The sequence below is a fragment of the Cnephaeus nilssonii genome (assembly GCF_951640355.1).
Source record: "Cnephaeus nilssonii genome assembly, chromosome: 1".
Classification (NCBI taxonomy): Eukaryota; Metazoa; Chordata; class Mammalia; order Chiroptera; family Vespertilionidae; genus Cnephaeus; species Cnephaeus nilssonii.
In genome coordinates this window covers 84,667,663-84,681,971 of record NC_137072.1, presented here as the reverse complement: position 1 = coordinate 84,681,971, position 14,309 = coordinate 84,667,663, and the positions used below count along the sequence as shown (strand labels likewise).

At 43.3% G+C, this 14,309-nt stretch overlaps 1 protein-coding gene across 6 annotated transcripts in view; it reads left to right on the top strand.

Annotated features, from left to right (window-relative positions):
- CEP135 (centrosomal protein 135) overlaps nucleotides 1-8,177 on the top strand; it is a 71,182-nt gene extending 63,005 nt beyond the window's left edge. For 5 of the 6 annotated variants that reach the window (XM_079768967.1, XM_079768963.1, XM_079768964.1 and 2 more), the window contains one exon: nucleotides 6,452-8,177. In XM_079768967.1, the coding sequence (XP_079625093.1) occupies nucleotides 6,452-6,491 (40 nt within the window). In that variant the 3' untranslated portion in view covers nucleotides 6,492-8,177. The remainder of the gene's footprint in view (nucleotides 1-6,451) is intronic. The other variant, XR_013813428.1, reaches the window with a different exon arrangement.
- Nucleotides 8,178-14,309: the final 6,132 nt, after the last annotated feature.

Genomic DNA, 14,309 nt, shown 5'->3' with positions numbered 1-14,309 from the left:
GTATATACGATTATAAAAACTCATTGAACTGAACATTTCTGCTCCATGACGATATGAGACCTCACAGAGAAATATTTTATGAAGTGCTAAATTCAGGGAACAAGTACTAGATGATACAAGTGTGGACAAAGACAGATAGGAATGCATGTGGCACAATAGACTGAATCTGATTGGAATTACAGGTTGTTGGGAATAGTGAGGGAGAAAGGCGTGGAAAGTAGAGTAGGATACTTAGAATTATTTAATGTGAGACTAAATGAGAGATTGTAGCCTGTATTCTGTAAGTCAGGGGGAGCCATTGAAGGTCCTCCTGTGTACAGGATACATACAAGGGAGGAGTTAAGATGAAAAAACAGTTCCTAGCCCAGCTGGTGTTGCTCAGTGGTTGCGCATTGACCTATGAACCAGGAGGTCACAGTTTAATTCCCAGTCAGAGCATATGCCTGGGTTGCGGGCTTGATCCCCAGTGGGGGGCCTGCAGGAGGCAGCCAATCAGTGATTCTCTCACATTATTGAAGTTTCTCTCTCTCCCTTTCCCTTCCTCTCTGAAATCAATAAAAATATATTTAAAAGAAAAAGAAAAAACTGTTCCTGGCAGATTAACTCAAAATTGTATTTGGGCTTTATTGGGCAGGGTAGACACCAGAGGCAGGGAAACCAGAAAGAGATATGAAAGGAACAGTATCATCAGTTCAGGATCAGTAAAATATTATTGAAAGCTAAGACGACAGATTTTTAAAAATCTATGTACAGAAAGTGTCATAGAATACAGCCTAGTGAATGTTCACAAACTGAGTGCACACAACTATGCAACCCGCACCCAGACCAAGAAACAAAGCATTACCTCACTTGAGCTCCCTTTTGGTCATAAGCCCTGCTCTAATAGTAACCGCCCTGACTATAAAAAGCATAGATTTTTTTTTTTTTTTGCCTGTTTTTGGACATTTTAAAAATGATATACATTTCTGGCCTCTTTTCCTCAACAGTACATTTGTGAGATTCATCCATACTATTGTGTGTCCTTGTAGAATGCTCATTCTTGTTGCTGTGTAGTATTCCATTATGTGAACTTTACCACAGTCCATTACTCATTCTATTGTTGACAGGCACTGGTAATTTCCAGTTCAGGCTATTACAAAGAGTTATGAACATTCTAGTACCTGTATGTTGGTGAACAGACATGTGCATTTCTTTGGGTGTATACTGAATAGTGAAATTGTCAGGTCACAGGACATGCAAATGTTTGAGCTTGAGTAGGTATGGCAAAGCAGTTTTCCAGAGCACTAGGACTGAGGAAGTGTCAATGACTGTGCTGACTCACTGGAAATGGGAATGAATGGGAAAGAGCATGTCAGACCCAGGGTTTGAGAGGTAGGTGACTCTGAAAAATGCAGGCTCATTGACAGAAATCGTAAAGTCAGTTCTTTTAAAAAATTATGCATTTCTTTGCCTCTTTTAATAGATGTACATAGGAGATGAGTAAGCATTTCCTCAATGACTCAGAATTTATGTGCTATTCTTTAACATACAGAAGCCTCCAGGGTTACTGATATTTGAAGGGCCTAGGTTTTGTAAATTAAGCTTTATTGGAGCCTAGCCACACCCATTTGTTTGCATATTGTGTAAGATTGCTTTTCTACAGTGGCAGAATTAGGTAGCTGTGACAGACCTGTGCCCACAAATCTAAAATAGTATGCTACCTGGTCTTTCACATCATGTAGCCTATGGGAAACGCAGCAGTACACCTGTAGGATAATGAGTGAAAAAGCACATACCAGTAATTCCTTAGTCTTATAAAAAAAAGGCATGACCTTTGAGGTCCCCTGAAAGGGTCCTGGGGACTCCCAGGGATCCCCAGACTGCACTTCAGGAACCACTGATACAGAATATTGTGGATTCCAGCAATGTCTAAAGATGTGATGAATTAGAAAACATTTTTTAATTGTGATAAAATACATATGGTATGAACTTTGCCATCTTAACTATTTTTAAGTGAAAACCCAGTGCATTAAATTCTCAGTGTTGTGCAACCATCACCACTATTTCCACCCTAAACAGAAAGTCTGTATCCATCCTACATAATAAAAGGGAAGTATGCAAATACATCACTCCGCTACGCCCACGATTGGGCCAGCAGGAGGCGCGGGGGCGGGACTTGGGGTGCCAATCACGCTGGCAGGAGGAGCTGGGAGGGGAGACTCGCAAGTGATCCCTGGCAAGCCGAGCTGGCTTGGGCTGGGGGATCTCAGGCCGCCAGGCCTTGCCCCCAAGCCGAGCCAGCTTGGGCTGGGGGTGCCTCAGGCTGCCAGGGCCTGCCCCCAAGCGCGATGGCTCTCAAGCCAGGCCGGTTTGGGCTGGGGTCTCAGGCCGTTAGGCCACGCCCCCAAGCCGCGTGATGGCTGGCAAGCCACACCGGCTTGGTCTGGGGGAACTCAGGCCTCCAGGCCTTGCCCCCAAGCCGCGCGATGGCTCTCAAGCCCCGCCGGTTTGGGCTGGGGTTACAGGCCGCCAGGCCTCGCCCCCAAGCCGAGCCAGCTTGGGCTGGGGGTGTCTCAGGCTGCCAGGGTCTGGCCCCCAAGCGCGATGGCTCTCAAGCCCCGCCGGTTTGGGCTGGGGTCTCAGGCTGCCAGGGCCACGCCCCCAAGCCGCACAGGCTTGGGCTGGGGTCTCAGGGCGCCAGGCCTCGCCCCCAAGCCGAGCCAGCTTGGGCTGGGGGTCTCTCAGGCTGCCAGGGCATGGCCCCCAAGCGCGATGGCTCTCAAGCCCCGCCGGTTTGGGCTGGGGTCTCAGGCTGCTAGGGCCATGCCCCCAAGCCGCGGGATGGCTGGCAAGCCACACAGGCTTGGGCTGGGGTCTCAGGCCGCCAGGGCCACGCCCCCAAGCCGAGCTGCTTGGGCTGGGGTCTCAGACCGCCAGGGCCTGGCACCCAAGCCGCATGATCCCTGGCCGAGGCGGCTGCCTGGGCTGGGGTCTCATTCCTGCAGGGCCGGGCACCCAACTGCATGATCACCCAGCCAGCAGCAACGGCAGGGTGGTGCACCCCCACCAAGCTATCTTCAGGCCAGTGAAGGCAGCCTGGGCTGGAGACGCACACCCCCACCGGACTATCCACAGACAGGCTGAGATGGCAGCCTGGGCAGGGGTCTCAGCTTGGCTGGACTGAGGCAGCAGCCTGGGCTGGGGTCTCAGCCTGGCCAGGGCCCCATCCCCTGCCAGCGGTGGCAGCCTGGGGTCCCAACCATTGAGTCACATCAGCCAGGCAGATATGGAGGAACCTTAAATGTTTCTTTTTTTAATAATATATATTTTATTGATTTTTTACAGAGAGGAAGGGAAAGGGATAGAGAGCTAGAAACATCTACGAGAGAGAAACATTGATCAGCTGCCTCCTGCACACACCCCACTGGGTATGTGCCCCCAACCAAGGTACATGCCCTTGACCAGAATCGAACCTGGGACCCTTGATTCTGCAGGCCAATGCTTCATCCATCCGCTGAGCCAAAACAGGACTATCCAATATGCTAAAGAAAAAACCCTATCTAATAAAGAGGGAATATGCAAGGGAGGGCATTTGGGGGTGACCGGGGTATCAGGGACTGGCAGGGAAGTGGTTAGGGGGTGATCAGGCTGTCAGGTATAGTGGTTAGGGGCAATCAGGAAGGCAGGCAGGCGAGTAGTTGGGAGCCAGCAGTCCTAGATTGTGAAAGGGATGTCCGACTGCCTGTTTAGGCCCGATCCATAGGATCGGGCCTAAACAGGCAGTCGGACATCCCCCAAGGAGTCCCAGATTGGAGAGGGTGCAGGTTGGGCTGAGACACACACACACACACACACACACACACACACACACACACAAACACACACACGTGCACGAATTTCGTGCACCGGGCCTCTAGTCTATAATAATAAAAGGGTAATATGCTAATTATACTGGACATCATCCGGACAAAGCCACGGTTTCGGGGGCTGAGGCAGAGGTGGTTAGGGGCGATTAAGTTGGCAGGGGAGAGCAGTTAGGGATGACCAGGCTGGCAGGGGAGGGTAGTTAGGGGCTACCAGGCTGGCAGGGTGAGCTATCAGGCAGGCAGGCAGAGTGGTTAGGGGCGATCAGGCAGGCAGGCAGGTGAGCAGTTAGGAGCCAGAGGTCCTGGTTTGCAAGTGATTGGGCCTAAACTGGCAGTGGGACATCCCACAAGTGGTCCTGGATTAGAGAGGGTGCAGACCAGGCTGAGGGGACACCAGCCTCTTCCCCCCCCCTTCCCGCGCATGAGTTTCGTGCACCGGGCCTCTAGTTAAACAATAATTCCTCAGTCCCTGACCTCATTTCCTCAGTCCCTGTCAACCTCTAATCTGCTTTTCAGTCTCTATGAATTTGCCTACTTACATTTTCATCTAAGTGAAATCATACAGTATTTGTCCTTTAGGGTCTGTCTTATTTCACTTCAGATAACGCTGTCAAGGTTCATCTGTGTTACAGAATATCTCAGAACTTACTTTCTTTTTATGCCTGGATAATATTCGTTTGTGTGTTCATACCACGTTTTGTTTATCCATTCATCAGTTATGGACACCTGGGTTGTTTTCATCTCTTAGCTATTGTGTACAAGGATTTGTTTTAGTCCCTGTTTTCAAATCTCTTGGGAGTACCTAGAAGTAGAGTTGCTAAGTCATAAGGAAATTCTTTGTTTAACTTCTTGTGTACTTGCCAAACGTTTTCCACACAGCTGTACCATTTTACATTTCCACCATCAATGTAAGCGTTCTAATTTTTCAAGTCCTTTTCAGTGCTTGTTATTTTCCATGTTTTTATTATAGCCATTATAGTAGATATAGATTAGAAAACTTGGACAATCATTAGCAAAGTCCCAAATAAACTAATGATGTTGTTCATTGGTAACACATTTCCATCCATATTTTCTAAATATTATCACCAAAACTAATTTTAAGGGCTTTCCCCATAAGTACTCAGAAATAAGTAAGAAATGGTCATATCAACCCACATTTACAGTGTCTCTAATAGTAAAAATATATAACCCAATTTAGTTTTACTTTTTTTTTATTGTATGTAATGTATGCTCACTGAAAAAGACATAAAATAACAAGTATAAAGAAGAAAATAAAAATCATTTTAAAAATTTTTATGAAAAATATATATAACATTAAATTTATCATTTTAACCATTTTTGGGTATACATTTCTCTGGCAGTTAGTATATTTACATTGTTGTGAACAAATTAGTTCCACCATCCAACTTCAGAACTCTTTTAATCTTCTCCAACTGAAACTTTGTGCCCATTAAATACTTACTCCTCATTCTCTCAGCCCTCCACCCCCTGAAAGTCACCATTACAGTTTGTCTCTATGAATTTGACTATTCTATATACCTCAATATAAATGGAATCATACAATGTTTGTCCTTTTTGTGAATGGCTTATTTCACTTAGCATAATGTTTTCATGGTTCATCCATGTTGTAGCTTGTCTCAGAACTTTCTTCCTTTTTAAGGCTAAATAATATGCCATTGTATGTATATACCAAATTTTGTTTTCCATTCATGAGTTGTTGAATACTTGGGTTGCTATTATGAAAATGCTGCTACTAAATGGATGTAAAATCAAAATTACTTTTAATTCTACAACCCAGAGAAAATAGCAATTAGCATTTTGGTATACTTACATCTTGTATTTAATTTGTAATTAACATACATACACATGCATAGACATACATGTAATTCTAATAGAGATCATATTCAAGGTAGTTTTTATCCTGTTTCTGTTTTGTCTTATTGTTTGTGGTTTCCCCCCTAATATTGTTATGAGCATTTATTGATATCATTAACAATATTTTCAAAAATGCCATTTTAAAATAGTGATCTAATGGTTTTTCACATGGATATTCTGGGATTTATTTATCATTCTCCTCTTATGGGACATATAGCTTGTTTCCATTTTTTTTTCCTCTTATCAAAAATGTTATTTTACATCAAATTAGGAAGCATGTCTGATAATATCTTGTTAAGTACGTCTTCCTAAGTATAGAAAAATATAATTACTTTCTCAGTGTTTCCATTATGGGATATTTCATATTTTAATGTGTGCATTTTGATTGGGAGGATGATTAGATAACACATGAAAATATTTTGAAAAATATTTGACTATCCATAACATTTTAAAACTCAGACAACATAATTTTCAGTACTTGTATACACTTGTATTTTATTAAACCTAAACATAATATCCCTTGTTTTGAGTGATTTTTCTCAGTTAGCATGCTATATTATTCCAGTCTCTGAAGTAGAAAACAATACTACTTAACCACTAAATAGGCAAGGGTTGTAGTAGAGAATATAATTTCAATTAAAACATTAGTGAATTTAAGTTTTCATCATGTTCTGAGTAATTTTGTTTAACATTTTTCTCTTAACCCACCTTTCCCCTCCCCTCTTTTTCAGAATGTTGACTTTCAATGAGTTGGCTGTATGGACTTGTTAAAGACAGAACAGTAATAATATATTCGAAGTACTTGTTCCTGAAAATCATGAACATTGACACAAATTCTACCTCTTTCAACTTTTATTTAAATCAGTGAATATTTATGTAAAAGTGGTTTAAAAGAGCTATATCTATGTGTATATTTTCATGCATATGACAGAAAAAATATGTATTAATAGTGCTAACTGATATTATATCTGTATTTTTATTCCTGACTTAAATTACTCCTCAATGTGTGTTTATACTGTGAATTAATATAATGTATTAATCACATTATGTTTTAATAATCTTTTTCTTAATGAGCCATATTTGTATATAAATATTCTTACAGTACTTATTTTTAAAGTGTTTTTAGTTTTCATTCCTGTGCTGATAACCCATATCTTTAACACATTCACAAAAGATTATCAACTCAAATGTTACACTTAACTTTTTTCTTCTAAATGTAAAATTACCAATTTGCTGTCTGTCATTGAGGTGAATATATTCAGGTCTATTCTTATAATAGTAGAGTCTTGATAAAATAATGATTACCATTTATAATTTGTTATTGTCAATTAGAAAAACTGTGATGTGGAAGATACATGTATATACTTTATTTTCGCTATCACATGGTCTCTTCACATGATACAAATTTATCAAAATCAAACTAAAAGTGGTATTTAAAATTTTGTCAAACCATAGAACAGAAATTTGGGACTTGTTTCCAGTTAATAAAATTCCTCACTGTATCAATATAAAAGTTCAGAATATAATAGTATATGGGGTAAATAGAGTAAAACATTTTGCTAAAATTATCCAATATACATACATTCGATAATACCAGATTTTGTTTCTAAACCTGTATGTTGTCATTTAATCAGTCTTCCAGAATAGTATGTAAACATTTAACTATGGCATAATAAGTAGAAAACAGCGTTTTACAATTTTCAAAATTTTAATTTTAAAGAATATAAATATATGCACATTAATAAAAGAACAGTAGTACAAAATAGAGTATTGGATACAAAAACTAATCGTGTTTGAACCATACACATTTGAAGAAAATCCTGTTCTCTAATAGATTTTCATTATGACTGAAAAGAGCTTAAAAACTAACATAGGAAAGTGAAAGCCTATTTACTTATAATCCATTTTGTTTCCTCCTTTAATAAAGTGGAGTTTGTGTGTGCGCACTTGTGTGTACCTGGAGGTGGGCATTGCTCTTTTTCTAAAACTAATATGCCTTATATGTGTGAGTTATGCCCTTTGCAATCATTCAGTGTGTAATTTGGGTGTGATGTGCCTTACTTTACCATCATCTTTGTAATTTTATGTATTCTATCTCCTTGTGTAAGTTCAGGTGTTACATTAAAAGACAAGAGAAATGGGACTATTTGCAATGTCAAATGGAAAATCTTTTAATAAATATATGTAAATAAAATAAAAATATTTGTTACCACCTTCCCCCCCAAGTTAACAGCAAGACATATTTTGTTAGATTTATTATATTTTTACTGTTTTCTATAATTAAAAATGTATACCTTGTTATAATTGTTTTTATAACCATGAAACAATTTTCTAAAGTTAGTTTTAGCTTAAAATACTGAATGTTCTGACCTTTTATAGATGTTTTTAATTTGTTTTAAATAATTTTAAATTATGGAGCTTGACATAGATTTTCCAATAAATATTCCAGTCAATTTATTTTCTCTTATAGTTTTTTTCAAGAATTTTAGCAGTATTCATTATTCTAAAATTAAGAACACTTTATTCAAATTAAACTTTATCCTGGTGAGATATAGGGAATCCCCTGAGTTTAGGTGCCAGGCACTTTTTTTTTTTTTTAACTCCCTTTTATTTTCAACTAGTTTAAAATGTAAGAAGTGAAGTTACAGTTTCTGTTTGAAATTCATCTATAAAATGTTAAAACAGGCTTTTGTGTTTGTGTACACATTTTTCTCTCTTGCAAATTTCTAATGTGTAGCAAGGATTTAAAATGCTAATTGAGAAACTGACCCACCAAATTGATTTCATGACCCAGCAAAGGAATTCCGCCTACAGTTGAAAACATTATATCATGAACCATCTTTCCCTTTCCCACTGTTACATCCGCCCTTCTGAGTCAATTTGGCTCTTTTGGCTTGTTCCCACTTGCATACACACCTCCCCTTTTTAATCTCACATTTTAAAACCCTCCCAGACCCCTACCGTTTTATTTTTGCTCCCTTTATGGCAAAAATTTATTGAAAACAGTTATCTACACTCATTTCATCCCCTCTCCCCCTTTACACCCACTATTCCTTCTTGAAATACTCCAATCATGCTTTATTACTATTTTTTACTCAAACCATTGTCAAAGCACCAACAACCCCATCATGTGTACTTTCTTTCCAATATTACCTTTTTCACAGCTAGTATTTCTTTCCACTTAGTGGTTTTTTTCATGTTTGTCCCTATTTAATGTTGCTCCTATCTTCCTTCAAGATAGGATTGGGCAATTGGCTATAGATACCCAATTAAAATAAATTAGTGATTTAAAGGTAAGACTGAGGACTTCCAGAAGGCATCAGAAAAAGAGATTGAAAGTATAAGAGAGAAAATACTCATGGAGGGTAAGTGTAGTGAGGACATCCAGATAATAATGAGTCTTAAAGAGACAAGTTAGGAGTACAGAAAACATTTTAAGAAGCAATAAAGATCAATGTCCCCACATCAAAAGAAAAGGCCAAGTTCTTAGAGAAGAAAACGCCCCACAGTTAATATTAAAAACAGGTTCCTAAAAAGGAACAAAGATCAGATTTCCAACTGTTGTGGACTGAATGTGCTCCCAACAACTTTCTTTGTGGAACTGCACTTCCTAATGTAATTATGTTAGGAGGTGGGGCCTTTGAGTGTAATTACATCATGAGGTGGGAGCCCTCCTGAACAGAATTAGTGCCCTTGTAATAGGCATCCCAGAAAGCTCTCATGCCCTCTCTGCCCTGTGAAGATACAATGAGAAGTCAGTCTGCAACCCCCCGAGGACTCTCACTTGAACCCAACCATGCTGGCACCATCATCTCAGACTTCCAGCCTCCAGGACTGTGAGAAATTTATTATTTATAAGCTACCCAATCTGTGGTAAATGGTTATAGCAGTGCGGTGCAATGTTTAGCAGTATATCCGGCCTTTACCCACTAGATGCCAGTAGTAGCACCTGCCAAACAATTGTAACAACCAAAAATGTCTGCACATTGCCAAACATCTTTTAGAGGACCAAATTACCCATAATTGAGAGTGGTTTAACTATATAATTTCTCGCATTCTTTCTAAAAAAACCCAAAACAATTAAATGGTTAAATACATATTTTAAAAAATACTTTTATTGACTTTTAGAGAGATGAAGGGAGAGGTAGGAACACCCGCATGAGAGCAGAACATCAATCGGCTGCCTCCTGCACGCTCCCTGTGGGGAAATGAACGGCCAACCTTTCAGTGCACAGGATGACACCCAGCCAGTGCACTGAGCCACACCAGCCAGGGCAATGGATACTTATTTTTTAAATCCCTAATGTTCTGCATTTTTCTTTTGTATATGATACGGCCTCTGAAAATCTGTCTTAACTGAAAGGCAGTTGTTTCCAAAGTGGAAATGTAGACTGAGACCTGGTTGGATGTGCCACATTTATTATAGCCCCACGTGTAGTAAAAATGAACCAATGTGTTTGAAAAGGGAGGGGGAAACAGGAGCTGTCTAAAGAGCGCTGATTTCTGAGGCCCGTGAGACACAAAGATTAGCTAGAAAGCTCTAGTATGAGCATAAGTTCTCTAGAACTCTCAGTATTTTAAGGTTGTATCATTTGGGATGATAACCTTGCCCTGCAAAATTAAAGGAGAGTAGACCCACACTTGATTTATGTACATTAGAAATTTAAAACTTTTTAAATGTATTGATTATTTTGAGAAAGAGTGAGAGAGGAAGCGGGGGGGTGTTTGTTTCACTTATTTATGCATTCATAGGTTGCTTCTTGTATGTGCCCTGAATAGAGAGATCAAACCTACATCCTCAGTGTATTGGCACGATGCTCTAACCAACTGAGCTACCTGGCCAGAGCCAAAATTTAAATTTTTATATAGAGTATATTTTCATGTAGTTGGCAAGACTATAATATAACAAGAAAAAACTCCAGTGATATGTTCTACAGGGATTTGATTTTGGGCTTTGGGGAACTTCTAGTGACTCTATTAACTCAAAAGAGACTTGCTCAACTCTTTATACAATTCTTCATTATTCTTATTTGGAATAAAGCAGTCATATTTTAGGATATGTGAGCACTGAACAACTGACTGATATCTATATTCACAAAATACACAACCCTCTTTTATGCTGGTATTAATTTAAATGTTTATCTAGAAGAACACAGTTGGTTAATGTGACATGCACTAGATCTTTGGCATATCAAAGTTGCTCCAAGGCATGCATCTGCATTAAAACTATTAGTTCTGTTTTTGTCATTGAGACATCTGGCTCAAGACTGAGTACCTTGTGGGTTACCTTTCATCTTTTGTATCTGTGTCATTGAAATTCTTTTTGCTTTATTTTAAATTTCCTGCCTAATAATGATAAACTATTTTTAGCATCTTTGCATTAATAATGAAGGGGAAGATCATCAGATACTGATTTCCAAGAGTTCCCATATATTAGATAGGACTAGGGTCTCCAAGTATGGGGAGTTTTTCCTACATGCTATTTTTTTAAGCCTTTATTTTTTAAAGAATATGTTTTTATTGATCTTTAGAAAGAACAAGGGAGAGGGATAGAGAGAGAAACATCCATGAGGAACATCATCAATTGGCTGCCTCCTGCACTCCTCCTCCTGGGGATGAAGCCTGGAAACCGGGCATGTGCCCTGACCAGAGGTCGAACTAGGTAGGAAGGGCAGTGATCAATCCTACGTCCGCCCGGTGACCTCTTGGTTCATGGGTCAACGCTGGACCACTGAACCATGCCTGCCGGGCCTAAATGTGATTCTTGCTACATGTTAAAATATTGCACAAAGAAACTGTAAAAGGATAAGCTTGACCTGAACCCAAGAACCCAACCTCATAAGCATAGCCAACTGCAAAGAAAAAATCAACATGTAATTAACCAAGTACCGTGTAACCAGTAGCTAAGCCTCCCAAGAGACAGCTTTGGATGGGAAAGCTCTGTTTCCATTACTTGCTGCAAACATATAAAACTACCGAAGGACAACACATCTGGTTCTCGAATAGAGTACCCCAAGCCCAAACCCCTTGAGTTTGGTAACACGTTGAAGCAGTCATAGTAAAAAGTATGGGGAAAAAATCTCAGTATTTTGCCGAAACCGGTTTGGCTCAGTGGATAGAGCGTCAGTCTGTGGACTGAAAGGTCCCAGGTTCGATTCCGGTCAAGGGCATGTGCATTGGTTGCGGGCACATCCCCGGTGGGGGGTGTGCAGGAGGCAGCTGGTCGATGTTTCTCTCTCATCGATGTTTCTAGCTCTCTATCCCTCTCCCTTCCTCTCTGTAAAAAATCAATAAAATATATTAAAAAAAAAAATCTCAGTATTTCTAGTGAGGCATATGTGTGTGTGTGTATACATATATATACACACACACATATATGTATATATGTATATATATATGTATATATATATATATCTTATCTAATAAAAGAGAAACATGCAAATTAACCATCACTCCGCTATGCCCACAGCCAATCAGAATGAGTATGCAAATTAACCCAACAAAGATGGAGGTTAATTTGCATATGCAGGCGCAGAGTGGAGTGAAGCCTGCTATGAGGGTAAGTGGGGGGGGGGGCGTGGAGGGAGCTACTGGAGTGGTGATCCAGACAGAAGCGAGGACTTGCCGGCTCCAGGCAGCCAGGGAGCAAGGAGGTGCTGGCTCCCGGGGGCCAGGGAGCGGGGACTTGCCAGCTCCCGGGCAGCTGGGAGTGAAACCAGGGGAAGGCCTATTCTTGCACGAATATCATGCAACGGGCCTCTAGTGTGTGTGTATATATATATATATACACACACACACACACACACACACACACACACACACACATATATATTCTTTTTCTTTAAGACATCAAAGTCAATCATTTAATTTCATTATAGCTGGGACAATAATGCCGAATGTTAATGTCTCTGTTCTGATGTACAGGACTCAACAAAGAGATGTTGAGCTTTTCTCTTTGGTCCACTTCCAGGAGTCCCAATGCCATTTCCCATTGTTGGGGGGCTCTGCGGAGCGAAACTCCCTCTGGGGTCCGGGTCTCTCCCGTTAGTCTCCGGCTGGTCCAGGTACCAAGGGCCAGATTTGCATCCTGTGGGCTGGGGACTAATGGTCTGGGGTTCTTGCCCCACGTAAGCCTCCCAGTGAACGCATCTCAATAACCACAGACCCCACGCGTTCAGGCGCGCCTGGGGCGTCCCCTGGCCGTGATCAAGCCCACGCCCTTCCCTGTGGCCAAGCGCCCAGGGTCCGGGCTCCCCCTGGGAGAGGAGCCGTCCGGTGCGCACCCCTCCGCGAGGGCGCCGGAGGGAACTCGGGACGGCTGGTGCCTCGCGGGGGCGCCCCGCGGTCCAGGGGCGAGGCCGGGCGGGGCCGCGGCGCGGGTCCGAGCGCCCGAGGCGCCGGCGGAGCATGTGACCACGCGCGCGGGGCCGGGCGCGCAGTGCCGCGCGGCGGCGGCGGCGGGGAGAGCAATGGAGGCCGCGGCCGCCTGAGAGGCGGGTGCGCTGCTGAGGCTGCTGCGGAGGCTGCTGGTGCCGCGGGCTGGGCAGTCGCGTCCGCCGCCCGCGCGGGACCGCTCGTCGCTGTGCGCCCGCTCCGCCAGCCTCGGCGCCGGGCGGGGACCTCAGGTGAGCTCCCTCTCCGCCCGCGGCCGCCGCCAGACAATGGGGGCAGCGGGCGGGCTTCTCCGCTCCGTTCGCGGCCCCCGGGGTGGGCCCCGGAGGCGCCCGGGGACTCCCGCCCTTGACCTTGGTGGGCTCGGCGGGGCCGGCCGTGGTCTGCGGGGCGGCGTCCGGGCGTGTGCGGCGCCCGCACCCCCCGAGGAGCCGGCGCGCGGCGTGCGCCCCTTTGGCTTCCACTCCGGGAACCTGCGGGCGGGCAGCGCCCCGAGAACTTGCCGAGAGCGTGGCACCTTCTAGTTCCCTCCGTCCCCCCCGCGCCGGGGGTCCTGTCCGGGGTCCCCCGCCCCAGTCCCGGTAGCCGCGGCGTCCGAGCGAGACCTCGCCGACCGGGACGCGGACGAGGACCGGGGTCCGCTCTCCCCGCCGCCGGAGCTGGATGCTTTGTCTCACCTCCGCCAAGTCATCCGCACAAACTCTTGTTGCCCCAATTCTGATGGGCCCCCCACGGAGGGCTGCGGCGAGACAAAGGTTTTGCCTGTTTGCCGAAGGCTGGAGCCGGGAGGGTGTGGAATGGGTTTTCCTTATCTTCTCCCCGAGGTTGTGGCGAGGGGTTCCCGGCGCTATCACGCCCTTTCTCGCGGAGGTCTGGAGGGGCGAGATGGCACCCCCTAACCCGACGGATGCGGTGGGTGGGGTCCGGCTTGTACTCATGGCTCTCGGTAAACAGGAGGGCTGACTTCACGTTTGATATTCGATATTCTCAGCATAGAGACATTGAGACCATTACCTGAATTGTGGCTTTTAAGAGAGAATTTATTTAAAGACACATTGATTCCGTGGATGCGGGGGGGTGGGGTGGGGGGGACAAAACCTAGTAACTATGACCATGGGTTGTGAAATTTAAATATGGTTTTATAAATAATAACCCAGAAACTGATCTGGTGTAAGTAAGGGAGTGTGTGTGTGTGTG